Here is a 20,401-nt window from a genome sequence, read left to right on the forward strand (position 1 = left end):
TCACGCTGAGCGCCACCTTCAGACCTCCCTGGAGTAATGAGCTCTCCTCCTTCGGATCCCTACCACGATACTGAGCAGCAGCGCCACCGCCAGGAAGCCCACAGCCACCGCAAGCCCCGTTATGACACCTGAAAGGGAGCGGAGGACGGTTAAGGGAGGATACGAGGCCAAATATGTGTCGGCATAGAGACAGAGGGCGATGAGTTCATTACCCGTGCTCGACCATCGCCGCCTCAGGCCGCACTCGCTCTCCCAGTCCTCCGTCAGCACCTCCCTCACCAGCTCGGTGAACATGGACATGGGGCAAGGGTTGAGCCCGTTGCACCCTGGGATGGGGTTGGGGTAGGGGTCACGCCAGGTGTCGTTACGGTAATACATCTCCAGGGAATAGGATCTGGGGACGTGAACACAAACCAAGCGGTCGGCGTCTGCTTTGAGCTCGTTTATGGCCCACGTGTTCAGAGAGAGGAAAGGCGTTTACCCGTCGTACTCCTGGTAGAATTCAAAGAGCTGGCAGGCGGCGTAGGGGGGCAGGAGGCCGTTGTAGACGTCCAGAGCCGCCTGGAGGGTGACGAGGGTCGAGTCGTGCTGGGGAGAGAAACAAAGGCCTCATATGGAATCGATACCATATCGTCCTTGAACGCTGCATATTTATACCCGTAATGAAACGGACACGGAGACAAATGTACCGTGACTCACAGCTGAGTACATAAGGAACTTGAGACCGCTGCCTTGCTCCACAACCTTGGTGAAATTCCTCAGAATGCCGTTGAGCAGGATGCCTTGTAAATGAGCACAGCGTCAAGAGCGCAGACTAAATTCACACATGCATCAGCGCCCCCCTGTCCTCCCCCCGTCCCCCTGTCCCCCCCGTCCCCCCCTGTCCTCCCCGCTCGTCTCAGCGTCTCTAATCATCTTTGTCCCATTACCTAATAAGTGCTAATATGCTTGAGGGGGGGGAAACCTGACCACCCGGTTGGGAGCGCTCACCCCCGGAGAGTCGGGCCTTCTCCCTCCGCTTGTGGCTGAGGATGCTGTACACCACCTCGAAGGACGCGATGTTCCTCAGGGTGTCCAGGACGTCTTGGGTGGCCCAGCGTGGCAGAGTCAGGTTGTGGATCCGCTGCGTGGAAGGAAATGGCATGAACGACACAAAAAACGGAGCCTAAACCAGACGAGCCCCGTGCTTCATCATTTCTTACTATCGCGGCTATTTTTAGCCACGGTCGGGAGATAGCAGATGCTCGTTTGTGCGAGTGTGTGTGTGAGTGTGTGTGAGCCTTTTTCCAGGCCGACCTAGAACCATCCGTCTCACAAAGCTTTAATTATTATTACGATATGTTGCCATATTGTTGTCAAAGTCTCTCTCTGTTAAACGACTTCAGATAGGGGTAGGGGTTACAGTAGAACAATGGAGACGTTTACAGGAAAGGCACTCACTCTGATATAAAAACATGTTAGCTCCAGGAATAACTCAGTGCATGTATGAGACGTGTGATTCATCTCTCCTGTGTGACTGAAGACATCAATTACCTGGCAGACTAGCGTGTCGTAGACCCTCCATATCTTGCGTCCCACCAGTTTGGACACAGGGTAGCCGGTGTGGTTTGAGAGGGCCTCTACAAAGTACTGCACATATAGAACATAAACATATAGAACTCAAACATGTAGAACTTCATAGACTCTCATAATATAGTGGCCCAATGTGGATGAATGTGACTCTCAGCCCTCTCTTCTCTTCCCTGGCACCATCTTGGTTCCTCCACATGCAGGTCGTGGGCCTCCAGCAGGGGGTGTCGACTTCCTTCTCCCGTCGTCAGACAGGCAGCTTAATAAGCAGCACGGCGGGACCGAGTTTAATTAAAACCTTTTTCGTTGTAATTCTTGATCTAATTCCGTCCAACCGTTAATTAGCGTCTGTGTGAAATGTGAGAGAGTTTGCACCGCGCAGACGGCGGGAGTCGCCGTGCCTGAGAAAAATCACCGAGAGGACATCGCGTTCATGTCACTGACAGGCCCGGCGGAGGCGGCGGCGGCGGCGAGGACGTCGACGTGTGCGTTTCCTGGTGTTAAATAGATGAGAATCACGGCACGGATGGATCAGCTGAGAGGAGACGAGGAGGCAACAGTCATGCACGTGTTTGCAGCGGCTGACAGGCGCATGACTCACGGTAAAGACGCGAAACAAGAGTGTGAGGAGAAGAGTCAAGTCACGAGTCACGGTATGGAGACGGCTGTGTGTGTGTGTGTGTGTGTGTGTGTGTGTGTGTGTGTGTGTAGAGGTTGGTGTTACCTGGTGAGCCCTGAGGAAGCGCTGGTACGGCCCGCTGTCAAAGGTCTCCGTCATCAGATCTCTGAATCGTGGACAGTCTTTGCCCGGAGACTTTAGCAGCTTGAGAAAAACAAAAACAACACCGCATTAAGGGGAGAGGATGCGCATTTAGAGGCGACATCACACAACACTGAGGTCATCTCAGTCTCCGACAAGCACATACTGTATTACTGAAGGTGTTCTCTGCTGTGTGTGCTGTGTGTGTGTGTGTGTGTGTGTGTGTGTGTGTGTGTGTCCCTGCAGCCCACCTTGTCCTGGGCTCTGGGGACGGTGTGCACTGGAATAGGCCTCCACTGTAACTGGGGCAGGATGGGGGGAGGGCGTCTGGTCGGGGGGAACATCCCGGCGAGGCAGGCCTGGGCGCTCATCAGGGTCCGGTCGTAGTCGGTGCTGCGGACGTGGATCTGTCAGGAGGGAGGAAGGAAGTTGGCAGAGGAAGAAGAAAGCGTTACGGTGGAGGAGACCCTCGCCTCTTCTTCGTGATCTCCTCTGACATCGAGGTCTCTCTCCCTCTCTGTCACCTCGCGTCAGCAATCACGCCCATAACCTCCGATGTTCCTGCGATGGCGAGAACGCGGGGAAAGGTACAATAGGAGTGCGCGGAGGCTCGGGGCGACACATCGACGATGACGGGCGGCGAGGAGGGTTGTTATTTTCCTTCTAATTGCGTGTGGTTGAAGAGACGGAGAGTGACGGCGAGATGTTACAGGGGCGGGAAACGGAACAGGAAGAGGAAGAGGAGGCGGAAATCTGAGCGTGCTGCCTCCTCAGCTGCACATACATGCAGCCCCCAGGCCAGATTAGCCTCCATGTTAGAGCGCATTATGAGGACGTGTCGGCCTTATCGCCAGTATGAGTCACGCTCATTATGTTATGTGGTCACAGCCATTACAGACGGCGGCTCGCCACACAGGCACTTTGTTTCCACGCAGCGGAGCAGCGAGGGCACAATGGCAAACAGGATTAGAACCGGGTGACACAGAGCAAAGCAGACCATAAATCTAAATAATAAAGAAACCAATAGCAGCTCGTAAATCATTTATCAGAACATTAATGGGATTTCCTGTAGCAAAGCCTCTGATTGGTCCATAGTCGTGCCAGCGTCCTGGTTGACCATCCAGTGGGCAAGATGACCAAAAAATAAATTTACTCTCCACTGACTAACATTTGCATTAAAATAAGCCTTTATTAATGACTCAGCAACATTCATAACATCTAATGGCTCATTATATGGCAAGGCAGGATGTCTCACAACCTGGCAACCCAGCTTGTTATCATTATTGGCTAATTCCTGATAAACGCTTTAAAAAGTAATTTGCTTTAAAAAATTGACTTTAGGAAGGAAGATTTAACACACATTCCTACACACACACACACACACACACACACACACACACACACACACACACACACAGGCTCACCTCTTTGCTGTTGTAATCCTGGCTGATGAAGTTTCCATAGCGTCTCTTCAGGAACCTGCCCAGCTCAAACTGTTGCTTCATGCCCAGCTGAGAGCAAAAAAAAATAAAAAAAAGCAGAATTCACCGTCAGCCTGCTTCTCACCTCTCTTCTGTGTAAAATCTGACCTTTGGCCGCAGATCGTTCCAGATTTAAGACCGGATCGGCCCCGCATTTACATAACATTACAAATTCCTCCCATCTAAAGGGCCTCCTGGAGACAAAGGGAATAATTTAAGCACTGTAAACCTGGTAATTGCCAGAGTGCAGAACAATGTCACAGTAAGATGGCAGCGCGAACAGAAACGTGCAGTGTAAAGGAATATAATTAACACTTCCTCCTGTTTTAGGCCTTCTCACCAGGTAATTGTAGCCAGATTATACATTCAAATTAAAACAGAGCATAATAGATTAAATGTGATCTGCAAAACATCTAAACCCGCTGTTCACCCAGGTGTGTGTGTGTGTGTGTGTGTGTGTGAGGGCTATAAATACCTCAGTCAGCTGTCCAAAGCCCTGAGCCCACACCTCCTCCCCGTGAGGATCTCTGGGATACGACTCGATGGGCGATCGATCGCCGTGTCGAAACACCTGAGGAGTCATAACAGCTGACGTCAGACGGATCCAGCTGACAGGCCGATGACACGGAGCGGAGGACACACACACACACACACACACACACACACACACACACACACACACACACACACACACACACACACCCGAGACGCGACTCAGGAATAGCAGCGTGTCATCTTGTGAGGGTTCCGTGTGGGTTTGAGTCATTTTGGGATGATGTCACCCACAGAAGCCGCTCCGTGGTCGTTAGAGTGAAGCCACGCAACGCAGAAGTTCATTAAGCCGGCTTATGGACGCGTGATTCACTGCTGTCAGCACCCACAGACACATTATACTGGTCTGTGTGTGTGTGTGTGTGTCTGTGTGTGTGTGTGTCTGAGTGTGTGAAACGTCAAAAGAAAAGCACCCACACACACAGTCGAGCTACAAATCCAAGAAGTGACATTTTTTAGAGCAACTTGTGTGTTTTGTGTCTCATGGATTGGAGATATTGACTGAATGTACTCATACCTCCATCAAGGCCAAACTAGCAGAGATAAAAGTGCACACAGGCCTAAAAATCGGACTTTACTGTTAATTTGTCTGTGTGTGTTCACTAATTAATAACGTGTGTGTATATGTTTCAGTCATATCAGCTCTTAGGCCACACTCACACACACTCACACACACATTCACACACACACTTTGGAAATGAAATGAGCGAAACCAAAAGGATACATGAGGTCAAATGAAGTGGAGTAAAGACCCAAACACAATCCTGACGCTCAGAGGTGACGGGGTCGACTTACGGCCACGACAAACTTCAGCACCCGGCTCTCCGTGGAGGAGCAGGCGAGGAGGAGGAAGAGGAGGATGAGGAGGAGGAGGAGGGAGCCCCAACTTCTCTGGAACTTCCTCATCTTTCTTCTTGTCTCCCTTTTGTCTCTGGCGGCGGTCGATCTCCTTCCCTTCCTTCACACAGACCCCCTGCTGACACCAAGAGACTGAGATGATTAGCCCAGACTAAATTATGGATCCAGCTCATTTGGACCCGGATCAATCATCATAAGATATTGATAAGGAGATTTATCCTCTCGCTTCCCATCGTTTTTACATAAATAGATAATTATTCCTGCTGAAATATGGATGCTGCCTCATCGTTTCCATGATTCTGCAGCATTCTCACCACAATCCAGATCATTTAAATACTCAGTCGACACACACACACACACACACACACACACACACACACACACACACACACACACACACACACACACCACAATGCTAAGTAACAGATTTGCAGCTTCATTACTCCAAAAAGTGTAAAAATACATAAAAATAGAGTCAAACGTGTTACTTACCTCAGCGTTTTTGCCATTTTACTTAAATAAACGCCAGCGAGCAGGAACACACACACACACATACACACACACACTGTCTCCCAAATAACACTCAGCCATGCCCGGGTGTGTGTTTGGGTTTTATGTACACACTCAACGAAGAGGAGGCAGTGCTTTTATAGCCCTCCTACCTGGCTGCTCTCTCTCTCTCTCTCTCTCTCTCTCTCTCTCTCTCTCTCTCTCTCTCTCTCTCTCTCTCTCTCTCTCACACACACACACACACACACTCACATGACAGATCGATGATCCGACTTGGCCTCTTGAACCTAGAGGACACATGTTTGGCCCATAAATGCGGATAAGTCAGCGATAAAGTTTATCTTCTTATTAAAGACTGACAATACCAAACAAATCCTTAACACACACACACACACACACACACACACACACACACACACACATGCTGCTTACACACTGGCTCGCGGCCACAAACACTCATTACAGCATCATCGCTGTGTCATCCACCATTGGGTTTGGCCCCAAAAAATTACAGGCCCCCGTGGTGTTTATGCTGAGTCAGCAGGCTGTAAGTGTGTGTTAGCATCAACAACAGCTTTAAAGACACAATGGGATTAAAGCTGCACACAGATTTGGAGCTACGCTGGGTGGAGATTAGAGAGAGAGAGGAGCGGCGGGATGTGAACCCATGAGAGAGAGAGAGAGAGAGAGAGAGGAGAGAGTGGAACAGGTGCTGGGTGATGCAAACCGCCTTAACAAGACAAACAGACACACACACACACACACACACACAGAGCACACAACACACACAAAAACAGCACACACACTCACACACATGCACATACACACACACGTGCACACATGCACACACACACACACACACACATGTCAAAGGTCAAGTGCATTGCAGCCTACATGCAGAGTACTTTCTCTCTGTCTCACACACACACACACCGGCGTAACATAAACGCGTGGTAACTGGTACAGGTTGAGTTTAAATGACACACACCTGCACAAATGGGTCATTGAGTCCACCTGTGCTGGATCTACACCGCAACATACAGGATACACACACACACACACACACACACACTCTGAGCGCCTGAGGGGAGGAAAGGACTTCCACCATCCGAGCCCATTGCACATACTACCACACACACTCACACACACAAACACATTTGGTGCAGAAAATGCTACATTTGATACACAACGGTTCACTGAGGGGTCACACACACACACACACACACACGTCCAATTTCACAGCACTGCACTGCTCTCCCTCTCTTTCAGTCTTTCGCTGTAACACACACACACACACACACACACACACACACATACATACAGTACATACATACGCAAGTGCACACACACACACACACACACAAACACACTGTCCTTTTCCTCCCTCTCCCCCAGTGGCTATAGTGTGTGTGTTTTTTTTTTGTCTTTGTAGAAATAATTGCGGTGATTTTCAAGACCGTTGTCATGGCAACGTAGAGGTTGATGCATGTTGACAGAATCTGTTGCAGGGCGACCGGGAGACTGAAAATGGGAGATAAGAGGTGGGAGGAGAAGGGTTGTGTGTCCGTGTGTGTCAAAGCAGTGTAAGAGAGAGTGCATGTGTGTGTGTGGGGGGGGGTGTGTGTGTGCACGCATGGTTCAGTCCATATGATGAATGGAGATTAACAGAGAGGAAGAGACATCAGCCTGATAAAACACGGCCCAAGATCAGGAACAAACAGCTATGAGTGTTCTGTAAGAGGAGAGAGAGAGAGAGAGAGAGAGAGAGACAGAGAGAGACAGAGAAAGAGAGAGAGAGAGAGACAGAGAGAGACAGAGAGAGACAGAGAGAGAGAGAGAGAGAGAGAGGAAGAGAGAGAGAGAGAGAGAGAGAGAGAGAGAGAGAGAGATGGAAAAGCGAGGTGCTATTTTAGGCCGGGCGTTGTCATGGAAACAGCAGCCTCACTACAAATGGAGACATTCAGAACACATGGATCGTCAAACAAATGGCGTGCGTAGGGCCTCAGTGCAAAGCTACGCCGGGGCTGCGAACGGCTCGCCATCTCATCCTAAACCCCCCCCCACACACACACACACACACACGACCCCTCCCCGGCACACACACACACACAGAGACACACACCGATGCGCCATAACAGCGGCGTCTTCCTGGCATAGACTGCATATCAATGGGAGGGGAGCTTGAGCGGGGAGGCGGGGGCCAAACGCTGGAGTCAGGGGGGCTAAGTGACGAGCAATGGTGTCCATTCAGGCGAGGAGGCGCAGCCGCTCGCTCTCCGTCTTTTAATTAACAGTCTTTTCCACACTTCCTTCCCTCCTTTCCCTCCTCTCCTCTTGTCTCACTCTCTTCCTCTGTCTACCCCTCCGCGCTCTCCCTCCGTCTGCCCCCCACCCCTTCTCCTTTTTCTCTCTCTACCCCCCTCTCTCTCTCTCTCTCTCTCTCTCTGAAGGACGGAGGTATTCCCACATTTCTCCGTTGCTATAGCAACACCGCAGCGAGAACAGGAAAGAGAGGACGCGGGCGGGGAGGAGGTGGTGGGGTGTCGGCAGCGGGGCGATGGGTTGATGAAGAAGAAAAAAGCGGGGAGGGGAGAGAGAGAGCGAGAGAGAGAGCGAGAGAGAGAGAGAGAGAGAGAGAGAGGGCGGGGGGAGGGGTGTGGAAGCGGCCTGGAGATGTGGGGATGTGCGAACAATGCTAATGCTAACGGGGGTGTCGCAGAGCAGCCTGAGCGGCGGTGAATTCCCCTCTCGTCGCATCGCCGCGCTCGCATGTCACATCCACATTTGCATAATTGCCAACGGGAGTCTGTTTGCTGCGCGTGCGGCCGCAGACGCTGACATGTTCCGTCTGCACTCAGGCCGGCGTGGAACCGACGTGCGACTCTGACCTGCGACGAGTTTACGACGTTTACTCAAACATCTGTGGAGAAATCAGACGACATCAGAAGCCGGGGCGTCTCTGCGTCTCGTCGGCAGTTTGTGCGGCGATTCAATCGGCTTGAGCCGGCACAGGTCAAAGGGCGAGTGTGACTGGGAGACGCGATGACGGGGGCGGGCGAGGAAGGCCGGGGCGGTTTCATATCGATGTCATCATCCCGTTTAATCAGGGCAAGAACGCAATCTCATTATCTCTACATGTATGAGCCGTTAGAACAAAGCGCCGCCGCATCAATTTCCCAGTGTGTAAAAGACGAAGCGGAGATCAAGCGCCGTCCCTGAAGACGCACGTTTGTCGTCCCTCAATACACGCGTTTGTCCGCTTGACAAGCGGTACAAACCTGGATGGATGAAGATTCCCTTTATGCAAAGCGTGCGGCCGTGCTGATCCCCGCACAGGCCTGCAGCTCCTCAACTGTCTCTCTGTCCTCGCCCTCTCAATCAATAACTCATCTCTCCACGTCAATATTGCTTTCCCCCATGGGACAAAAATGTCCTTCTTTGGGACAGAAGGAGAATAAGCAAGATGAGTGTGGAGAGGGAGGGGAGGGGGGGAGAGAGGGAGAGAGAGGGGGGAGAGAGATGGAAAGATGAGTCCACCTGAATACATAAATCCTGCAACAAATCTCTGTGACTTTTCTCCGTCTCGGTCAATATCATTCAGAGCGTCCGTCTCCTCCTGAGACAAACGTCCACAGACGGACCGGACAGAGAATCGTTTACAACCAAACACTTTGCTTCAACATGGAACTCATCAGGTCCAGCAGCAGGTCCGGGGTCAGAGAGTCTCTTCCACTCCGAGTCCTCCGTGTCCTGCTTGTCCTCCGTGTCCTCCGTGTCGTCCTCGCTCCACGCACTCTGCGACTCTGTAACTCATTTTGCAGATGTTGACGTACGGTTAGCACCAACGCAGAACACGCTAACGTTCCTCACAGATAATGGGGAACTTAACAGCAGCGGGGCGATTCAAATCCAATCCACGGCTTCTATCAGCACTTATGTCGAGTCAATACTCCAGTGTGAGAGTCATAATCTAATACAACAGCAGCACCGTGTGTGTGCGTGTGTGTGTGCGTGTGTGTGTTTACATGAAGTCATAGATTATACATGCTGGAATCAAAATATTCATCGGGCAGTAATTTCATTTAAATCCCAGCATCCATCACTGCAGTGGAACACGGAGCGCCATGGGTCCTACTTATGGATCAACACGTTCCTGATGAGGATGATGATCACGGGGGGGATAGGGGGCAATTTCTACATCTGCTCAGGCCCTAAAAAGGCTGGAGCCGCCCCTGAGAGTCTATCAGACAATCACACATTCCCAATTTAAGAGGAAAGAACCTTTTTAGCTAGCAGGAGATGTTTCTGAGTGGCTTTGAGCGTATGGAGATCTAGGGTCAGGTTGACACAAGCAGGTAACATCATCGTTCAGTCCACTGAGTGACAACTGAAGTCTCCCGGGTGAGCAGGAACGCCCGTCTGTCTTTGGTTATTAATAGAGAAACTTCAGGCGGCGGAAGGAAACAATAAGTGGGAGGATCGGCTGCTTAATGACGGCGGGGAGAGAGATTGGATCTAAACATAGACTCCAACAAAAAGCCCGGTTTGTGATAAGAGTCAGGCGCCGAAGAGTAGATCTCATATCAAAGAGCGCCGTGGTTCCTACCCATCTAGCATCACAAAGAAGAAGAGCAACATACTTCAAACACTGAGTCCAATCTGAGCCTGGTAATGATGCTATAAGTCCATCCTCATCATAAACAAACGCTTAAATAGGCCACACAATCTATACTTAGGTTGTTTTCCTCTTCTTCTTCTTCTACTACTGATGCTTCTACTGCTGCTGCTGCTGCTGCTGCTACACACACACCTGCAGCTAAACACGCGGCTCATCCCGGCCTGCGCATTCCCGCGGCTGCGTCTCTGTCCCCGCAGACTTCCCGACACCTCTGCCTCGCCGTGGAGTCCATGTGGTGTCAGGCTCCCCACAGACTCTCTGCAGTCTGTCTGAGGCAGGGGGGGGCGAGGGAGGAGGAGGAGGAGGAGGAGGGGGAAGAGGAGGAGGGGGGGATTCCCTGGAGAAACACGCAGCTGGGAGGTTATTGAATTTGAAGGAGCGTTGGGGGTGTAAAGAGGCGAGGAAGAGCCGAGAAAAAGAGGTGGAGGTACCAACATAAATCCTCCATCGGAATGTTTGAAAATGACAGGAGTCAGCCGAGACGGACGGGCGGTTCCATCATCTCACACTGATCTAATGCTGGAAGAGGAACGAGCTAAACACACTCTGAGTCTGCTCACTGTGCTGCCGGCCAATCATCTGGAGCTTTAGGAGACAAACCTGCGTATGTCTCTCTGAGCTCTCACCACACCTTCACTCTCTAATGACCAAAGGTGGAGGAAACAAAGCTGCAAAAGGCAGATATCAATAATCTGTCACCACGGAAACGAGCCACCTGGAGGAGCTGAGAAGGTTCGGATCCTCCTCTCCTCTCCTCTCCTCTCCTCTCCTCTCCTCTCTCCTCTCCTCTCTCCTCTCAGCTCCAGGTTATGTTCCTCAGAAAACGTTTGCGTGTGCAAAGCGTCTCTCGGGGGCAAACTCACATCTCTGGAGAGCAAAGTACAAACAAGGTACAATTTCACTCAAGACAATTACCTTACACGGCGGCCTCGTCAAAGAATTTCAAATACATCCCCCCCCCTCTCCTTCCTCCCCCCTCCCCTCCTTCCCCTCCTCCTTCCTAACGCTTTTATCTAAGCATATTATTCAAATTGGCCTTTATGGTTGCACGGTCGATGCGTTTGGTCGTTACGTGATTCCCTCGGGCTGCTTTCATAATCTAACTTGGAGTTGTGCTGTGCAGTGGACATCTGTGGTGGTCTGAACGACTTAACCTCACCTCAGGGAGACCAGCAGAGACGCAGAGGAAGACGAAGAAGAAGAAGAGGAAGAGGAAGAGGAAAGCTCATAGAGGCAAAAGGAATCAGGCAGTGTTCTGGAGTTTTGATGGCGACTCGTCTTGATTTGGAAACCTGATGATTGTAAGTTTCAATCAATTCTAATCAGTGGTTGATGTTTTCTTGATGACATCATTTGTAGGTGTATCTATAAATAAGTGAGGAGATCGTTTGTATGATTAGAAAATATCTTTCACTTATCAGCCAAATTAAGCAAATCAATCGCAAAAACAAATCAATGATTCAGCCGGACGGGACTGCGGGAACATTAATATTACATCATAGCTTTAAGAATATAACAAAACATTACACACAGAAGAGTTCATGAGAGTCTCCTGGTTCAGTAAAGATCAACCAGGTGAGGAGAAATTACAATCCAGCCACAAAAGTATAAACACAATTATTCTTCAGACAATTTTTTTTCATTTTCTTTAACAAAATTTCACGCCGTAGCTTATTTGAAACATTTGTGAACCTGTGGCCGGGCTGTCAGTTAGTTAGTAGAGCGGCGGGAATCAAATCACAGCAGAACCAAGCCGGAGAGTCAAAGAGGAAGAAGCAGAGGAACAGTGGAGTGATGAAGACGAAGCCGCAGCACCGCAGCCTCCCATCATTACTGCACTGCCGCTGAAGAAACACAATCTGCAAACGTGTGAAATCTGCCACATGGTGTACGTGGATCCACTTTGTGAAAAATAATCACATTTAATGACAAATACAGAAAAGGCCCAGAAATGATATCACACATAGAGATACAACCGGTAACTGGAAAGTAATGTGCAGGAAAAAACAACCCACAAAATAACATTTTTAATATCATTTTTGTGTTAAAGAAACCTATTATAGAGCGTAAAACAGCTTTCCAAACAGAACTCAGCTTCTCTCTCTCTCTCACATCATCTTACCTTTACAGAGCCAAAAGGCCGTTTGCTGCACTCACACACGCCATAATCCAGAATGTCCTTAAGGGGCTTTTACACCTACAAACAGCATCTGGGCTCAGGAGTCAGGTCCTAGCAGAGCCGGATCGGGTATCTAGGTACAGATACAGACGCACAATCAACACGTACGCTCACTCTCAACCTCCAAACACCTTCGCCGACAAAAGCCACACATTAAACATCACGCTAAGGATGAACTCAGGACGCATTCCATCCCTACACAGCCTTCCTCCTCATGTGAATCATCATCATGATAACAATAATAATGATGATAACTGCGATGTTGCACGTTACAAATCTCCGCTCCAGGTGAGGCGTGCAGGTAGAAGCCGTTGTCCTCTCCGTGTTGAACATGCAGGAACGCGGCCCGGCTTATAGCGCCGCCCAGCGCGCCAAGGAAGTGGATCTGATATTCTCTTTGATATCTGATGAGAGCCACCAAGTGCAGCACTTCAAGGGATGCGGCCATATGTTGAGTCTTTAGACTTCATTTATATTCCATTTGTGTCTCCGAGGGGGCCGCAATCCGGCTCTGCCCACTACAGCAGCCGGCCCACATTCACATCTACAATCATGGAAGAGCTGAAGTGAACACATGGCCGCATCCTGCACAACCCCACATATCCAATCAATCAATCGGATTATCAATTTGTAGGCGCCGATAATGTGGACGTATTACGGAGCGCGGCTCAGTTCTGTCTGATATCATCGCCGGTATTATCATCATCATTATTACTCTTCTTCCTCAGCGTGTTTTTTTTGCCTCCAATGACTGTGGGCTGATAAGAAGCCTGCACATAAAACAGCTCCTATATTGTGTAGGCGCGGGTGTGAGGGAGGGATGCAACACAAAGGAAGAGCCAAACCACACACAGAGCTGCAATACAGCCAAGAGAAAGTGTTATGATTCTGTAAATAATACTATCCCAGATACGAGGATCTGGGAGAAGTGCTGGCGTGTCCGGCCTGTGTGCTCAATTGCAACAAACATGTAGAGTATCTCCCCCCCCCCCCCATGCCTTCTTTCTCCCCCCCTTCTCCCCCCCTTTCTTTAAAAACAACTTGAAGCCCCCGTTTTGAAGAAGAGTCACGGCAGAGGCAAAGCGAAGGACCGTTCAGGACAAAAGCTCAGCTAATTCTGTTGAAAACACTCATTTTGCAAATCCAGTAAAAGTCAGAAAGAGTTAATAGAACAGATGGCACCTATCATTACCACGGTGACGAATGGCTGAACCACAAAGCGCACATTCAGTCCCCGCCTGCATCACGTCTCAGGCTCGCACAACCGTCACTTACGCGGTCGCCGTATTGACCCGCCACAAACCAATATATGATTGATTTATTTCACACGTAATGATACATGGCTAGACAACTGTACACATTATATCAAACTAACAAAAATAAAGAAATACATAGTTGAAACGCAAGAAGCGTAAATGGCATTTAACATATGAAAGTTACACTGTAAAAATGTGGATCTTACAATTGTCATACAACCAGACATTACTATTATTAATATACTGTACATTTCCATTCATCCAATCATCCAAAGGTGGATGTTAAATCCCTTCTTGAATGCTGCTGTAGATACTTGTGACAGCATTTATGGCACGATTATGGTAACCATGAGCAAGGACGTCATATCAAATTCCTGTCTAAAAGCAAATATCTGGCTACTGATCTGATCCAATAACACACTGTCAACACTTTGATTTTCACCTCACACAGGTCTTTGCATTGGATTACCTCACTGGTTGTGGAACATCATTTTACCAATACTTGATGCTGGCATTTTACGTATCAGAGTCGTCAGTTCAAATACCAAATAGCTGGCGTTTACAAAATACATAATACACTCTCAGAACACAAAAGTTTGTAATGATTATTACTGAAGCAACAGACAAAAGTTTGTCAAACAGAGATCTGCAGTTACTGTTCTACAACCTAAATGGACTTCATGTCACAAAGCCAATTCAAAGAATCACAATGAGTGTTGCAATTGAGCCCTTATGTTTCTGAGAAGTAGCCAAACTGAAAACGTGTATCGCCAACCTCCACTGCTGCCCTTCACCCCTGATTATTCACAAAGAAACAAACTACACCAGCTTATACATCCGCCCCTCAAAATATCTCTGCATCGGAGTCTGCAATGATACATATTTAAATGAAAATATATTTATATAATTTGTGGATTTTTCACAGTAGTTTGTACTGCACTGTACCTTTTTGTCCTTCTATTTATGCCTACATAGTTGTCACCTTGAGGGAGTCTATTGAGTCACTTGAGAGAGAGTGTGTGTGTGTGTGTGTGTGCGTGTGTGTGTGTGTGTGTGTGTGTGTGTATGTGTGTGTGTGTGTGTGTGTTTATCTTGTGTTTTTTATGTGAAGGAAAAAAAAAAACGTCTCTTGAATTGTTGTTCTGTAATATCTCCGGTCTTCTGCGTGGTTAAGTGCTGCTCGTGTCTCTCAACTGGGCCGGGCCAACAGCCATTTGGGCAATGGAGCGCTCTGAAAGGCGAGGGTCTCTCCACCCCCCGCCCCCCGCACCACGAGAACACAGCTTGTAGAAACTGCAAAAAACATTTGCTTTGGCACAGATTTACATTATATTTAATGTCCATTCATCGATCTCCGCCGCCGTGATCGTTACTACAAACACAAGTGGCCCATTGTGGTAATCCTTGGCTGGGTACACTGTCACGGGTAAGTCTATGTGTTTGTGTATCGCCGTGTCAGTCTATCCTCTCTCCTGGTGTAATGTCAAAGCACTCTAGTGTCTAATCATTCTGCGCAAAAACCCAACATCAATCCCCTCTCTGTCTTCCACTCGTACTCACTCTCTCTCTTTCCCTCTGCACTCTCAGCTCGCCTTTTTTTTTTTTTCTTTTCTTTTTCTTAGATCTGAGTCTCTTGGACGTTTTCCTTCGAGTTCCCCTTGAAGAGGAGAGGCTCCATTTGGGGGTTCTGGTTCTGGCCCATGAAGCCCTTGATGGATCCGTGTAATCCCATGGTGGGCATGGGGAGGGACATGGGCATGGGCGGGGACATGGAGCTCATGTTGGTGCCGTTGCCCGACGTGGTCAGCAGGTTGGACGTGGAGATTGGGACGGAGGTGCAGGAGATGGGCATTTCCTGGCCTTGCTGGTTCTTGGAGCTCAGCATGCCTACCGGTCCCACGCCTTCGCCGCCGATGCTGAGGCCCATCACGTTGTTGTTGAAGTGATGCGTCTTGTAGTAATGGTTGAGCGTATCCGAGCGGCCGATGTTAGGCAGGTTGACTATTTCTGGACGGTGTAACCTCAGGGTGCCTTCTCCGCCGCCGCCGGAATTCATGGTGGAGCCTCCAGAGATGCCGCTCCCGGTCCCGGCCCCGATCTCGTCTTCCACGTTGACGATCTCGATGGCGCGGGCGGGGCCGTGGTGCTTGTGTAGCTGGTGCTGCTTCCGGAGTTTGTAGAACACCACCAGCATTACGGCCGCCATGAAGGTGATCGCCACAAAGCAACCGATGATGATCTTGGTGGTTTTCATTACGTCATCCAAACCCGGTATGTTAGTTACATCCATTATGGACACAGTCACAGCGTTCTCAGTGGCTCTGTTTGCTCTGGGAGACAGCGAGGACAGAGAGGAGAGCGAGGGCGATATAGTTATACCAGGCCGGCCATCTAACACCCCGCCTTGGATGGTCGGCCCTGGGAATTCTATGAAGGTCTCGTTAATGTACTGTCTCGCTGAGTTCTCCTCTTGCACGGTCTCCACGGTCTCCACGGTGACGGTGGTGAAGTAGCTGTAGCTGTTGCTGGGGTCAGAGGCCGACACGTTGAGCACGGCGGTGGCGGTGGTGTTTCCTGCAGAGTTGGTCACCATGCAAGTGTACTGGCCGGTGTCCTGCACGGTCACGTTGGTGAAGTTCAGCGTCCCGTCGTGGAGCACCGAGATCCTGACTCGGTACGATCCGTGGGTCATCAGCGTGCCGTTGGGCGTGAACCAGTTCACAGATGTCATGGAGGTTCCGGTGCGACACTTGAGCTCAGCAGCCATGCCCTCGGTGACATTGAGGTCGGTCGGCGGTTCAACAATCACTGGGGCGTAACACGTGAAGTGGCTCTGGTCGAGCTCCCCGATGTACTTACCCTTCAGACCCGGGGGCGCGTGGCAGCGAGCGCAGCACGTGGTGTTGCTCGGCACGGTTTCCTTCAGCCACCAGCTCAGCCACAGCACGTCACAGTTGCACACCCAAGGGTTATGGTTGAGATGCACCCGCTCCAGCTGATGCAAAGGGGTGAAAAGGTCGTGTGGCAGGGAATGCAGGGAATTGTGGGAGAGGTTGAGCTCCTCCAGGTTTTTGAGGTCGTCGAAAGCGTTGCGTTCGATGACTGACACCCTGGAGTGCATTAGCCACAGCTTACGAAGCGACACCAGGCCCTGGAAGGATCCGGGCCGGACTATTCCCAGCTGGTTCCCTGACAGCTCCAGCTCCTCCAATCGTACCAGCGGCGTCAGGTTGGGGATGTCCTTCAGCCCGCACATGCCCAGGTTCAAGAATCGCAAGTTGACGAGACCCTCAAAGGCTGCTTCAGAGATGAAATCCAGCTTCCTGAGCTCCCCTAGGTCAAGGCGACGCAAAGAGGGTACGCGGTGAAAGGCAAACGCCGGCAGCGTCTCAATGGGGTTGTTACGTAGCCATAGTTCCCGTAGCTTGCTGAGGTACTCAAAGGCTTGCGACGGTACCACCGTGAGACGGTTGTCAAAGAGCTCCAGCGTGTTGAGGTTGGGGAGGCCATTGAAAGCGCCCACCTCGATCTGCCGAATGTGGTTTTTGGAGAGTTGGAGGATTTCCAAATGGCGCAGGTGCTTAAACGTGTCAGACTTGATCACCTGGTGTGAGAAACAAACACACGGAGACGCGTTTGTTTAGCGAGAGCAGAACTCCAGCTGGTGAAACAGCCATGTAGACGTGTGTGGAAGAGGCGGGGCTTACCTGAATGGAGTTCTCCTGTAGGTTGAGGTATCTTGTGTTCTCAGAAATGCTCTCTGGGACTTGATCCAAGCTCTTCCTGGTGCAGATGACGCGGCTGGCCTGGTTGGAGCAGGTGCAGGGCGAGGGGCACGGAGGCGCCGCCTCCGTCAGCTGAGGGCCATGGTTGTGAAGCCACAACAGGAGCTGGACCAACCAGAGGAGGGGGGAAGGGGCACAGGGGCTGGTCACCATGACAACACGCATGGCAACTGAGTCATGACCCACCCCTATTGCTATGATGTTGATAAGTCACCTCCAAACCAGGGAATCTAAGTGCTTAGCTTAATGTTCATACTTCATGCTCTTATCCTCTCTTTGCTCTTCCTGTGCGTCGCCGTAACAACAGAATAAAAGCGTGACGTTACGTTTTAAACACCTTATTCTGAGCAGGTTCTTATTTTCTCTCGCTCATGCCTGTTTGAGGATCAAACGCCTCGCTCTTTTCAACACGCCATTTTAGGGAACCGTGTATTTTTAGTTCCCATGACAATTGGCGAGAGAATGAAAATAAATTTTAGCGAGTGGTGGTGGCGGTGGTGAGGGTGGGGGGGGGGGGGGGTCTGGCTTTGCTCTGTGAGACTGAAGAGTCTGCGTGCGGAGGCCGTCACTCCTCACTGTAAGGGACAGAGAGAGAGAGAGAGAGGGAGGGAGAGGGAGAGAGAGAGAGAGGGAGAGGGAGAGGGGGGAGGGGTGGTCAGGCAAGTGAACGGTGCCAACACATACATGTAAATATCATCAGGTCAGCATGTTCATGTCATTTCACACAAATTAGACAAAACACACAAAACTCGCACTCCCACATCGCCGCCAACCCCGCTCGCAGCCATTAACATAAAGCTGAATCAAGACCTTGTCGACACGCCGTCATCAATAACTGGACACGTAAGAGTGTACCTAATAAACTGGTGGTTTGAGTGTGTGCCAGCGTGCATGACAAGCAGGGGCCAAGGGGGGGGGGAAACGCCGCACCCCCCTCGCCTCGCCGTCTAACTGGTGAGTCAGCTGCCATTTTCTTCCGTGGGTTCATCTGGGTCAGGGTTGGAAATGGCCACAAAGATTCTAGAACCCTACAAGTGTTGCAGCGTCACACACTGCGACATGTTGAGATCTCACGCATTAAAAGTTGTGGCACAGCAGATCGATCGGCAACACACACACACACACACACACACACACACACACACACACACACACACACACACACACACACACACACACACACACACAAGATTAACCCACATATGAATACACACAGAAGAAGAAGAAGGAGGAGGAGGAGAAGACGACGACGCCTCCAGATTCCTCTCAGGTTCCACAATCTGTAAATGGCACTTGTAAGCCATGTTAGTCAAACATGAAGGTGTCTGGGTTACAGAATGTCACACACATCTCTGGAAACACAAATGGCTGCGAGCGTCAGCAGACTCACTAAATTTAGAAATGGTCGGAGCTGTTTTCTTCACGATCAGACCGCAAAGAAAGGATTCATTGTCACATCTGCCAGCCGCTGACGTCTCTCGGAAAAAATGTGACTTGATTCCCTCCCGGTTTTTCGCTCATTTCCAACACCAAACACACAAATCCTCTACCAGGGAACTGTTGAGCAAACGCATCCACTCTGTAACAAACATGTCTCCTTTTCCTACAGGTTCCAGTCCTCAGCATCTCCTCTCCTATGCAGCGATGATGCCTGCGCTCCTAGAAACACGGTTGCTGTGGCAACCTGCTCACTCACCATCTTGTGTTTTTACTGTCCAGTGCCCTATTCCACATTACCGTGTTTAGCTCCGGCTCGGCCATCGGCTCAAACGCTCATCCTGGTCGACACAAACCACAAATTAAACTGTGTGTTGTCTTTTCTGCTCCTCGGTTAAATCAGCGTTTGACTTTTCCCACAAGATCAAACACTGGATGTGAGGAATACTACAAAATAAAAGCCTTTGTACATAACTGCGTGTCCCATAACATACATATGCATAAGAGCAGTACAGCAGGAAGACAACACTCAGGCTGAACCCTTGTCTTCAGCAGAGGAATGGTCCATGAATCTTAATCTGCTGAAGGTCTGAGCAGGTCAACATCAGCCTGTGCTCCAATCAGAGCTGTGAGAACTCTTTAAAGTGGCCATTAAGAGAGCTCAGAAGGGAGTTCAAGCTAAAAATAGACCTTTTTTTGGAGATGCTGTACACTCCCACAGACAGACACACACACACACACATACACTCTCACCCTCACACACACATTCGCACGTTCACGTCCTCTACCAACCAAACTGTACCTGCAAAGGAGAAGTGAGAACACGCAATAAGATATGCAGCAGCTCGCCAGCGCCTGCCTCCCCCCCTTCCCTTCCCTCCCCCCTTGTTAGTACACTCTGGTTCTGGTTCTGGTTCTGGTTCTGATCCCTGTCCACGAGAAGATCACACCGTCCATAAATCTGACTGCACTGAAGGAGTGTTTAGATGTCTCTCTCAGGCTCGGGGGTTTGTATCCAGATCACGATTGAACACTTCCACATGATGAACTCCCCCCATGTATGATTCATGGAAACAACAAAAAGCACCAGATGATTCAGATTGATGCATATTCATGGAGTTCCAGGTTCAGAGGCCTGAGAGGAGACGCACGCTTCTGCTTCTGCTTCTGCTTCTGCATCTCAAACCAGCAGGACGGAGGCTGGATCTCGTTCCGATCCGCCTGTTGCCTGGATCCCTTCCGAGTTCTGCACTTGGACCGGAGCTGAGGTGCAAAAACAAGCGCTCCCTTTGCACAACTGCTGTCCTTTCTGTGTGGAGTTGGAGCTGAGAGCTTG

General features: G+C 50.1%; 2 protein-coding genes across 2 annotated transcripts; both read right to left on the bottom strand.

Moving 5' to 3' along the window:
• Positions 1–18: 18 nt before the first annotated feature.
• LOC143001867 (testicular acid phosphatase homolog) lies at positions 19–4,439 on the bottom strand. The gene is made up of 10 exons (XM_076151707.1): positions 4,286–4,439; positions 3,754–3,840; positions 2,581–2,736; positions 2,294–2,392; positions 1,534–1,629; positions 991–1,123; positions 700–782; positions 482–588; positions 213–394; positions 19–128 (listed from the first exon to the last, which is right to left on the bottom strand). The coding sequence occupies exons 1-10, from the start codon at positions 4,391–4,393 to the stop codon at positions 19–21; spliced, it is 1,161 nt and encodes a 386-aa protein (XP_076007822.1). The 5' UTR covers positions 4,394–4,439.
• Positions 4,440–13,642: 9,203 nt separating this feature from the next.
• lrrc4bb (leucine rich repeat containing 4Bb) lies at positions 13,643–18,108 on the bottom strand. Its single transcript, XM_076152334.1, has 2 exons — positions 17,551–18,108; positions 13,643–17,447 (listed from the first exon to the last, which is right to left on the bottom strand). The coding sequence occupies exons 1-2, from the start codon at positions 17,791–17,793 to the stop codon at positions 15,462–15,464; spliced, it is 2,229 nt and encodes a 742-aa protein (XP_076008449.1). The 5' UTR covers positions 17,794–18,108; the 3' UTR covers positions 13,643–15,461.
• Positions 18,109–20,401: the final 2,293 nt, after the last annotated feature.

Source organism: Genypterus blacodes, unplaced genomic scaffold, assembly GCF_046128005.1.
Source record: "Genypterus blacodes isolate CSIRO-AG114 ecotype Tasmania unplaced genomic scaffold, CSIRO-AGI_Gbla_v1 ptg000055l_1, whole genome shotgun sequence".
Lineage (NCBI taxonomy): Eukaryota > Metazoa > Chordata > Actinopteri > Ophidiiformes > Ophidiidae > Genypterus > Genypterus blacodes.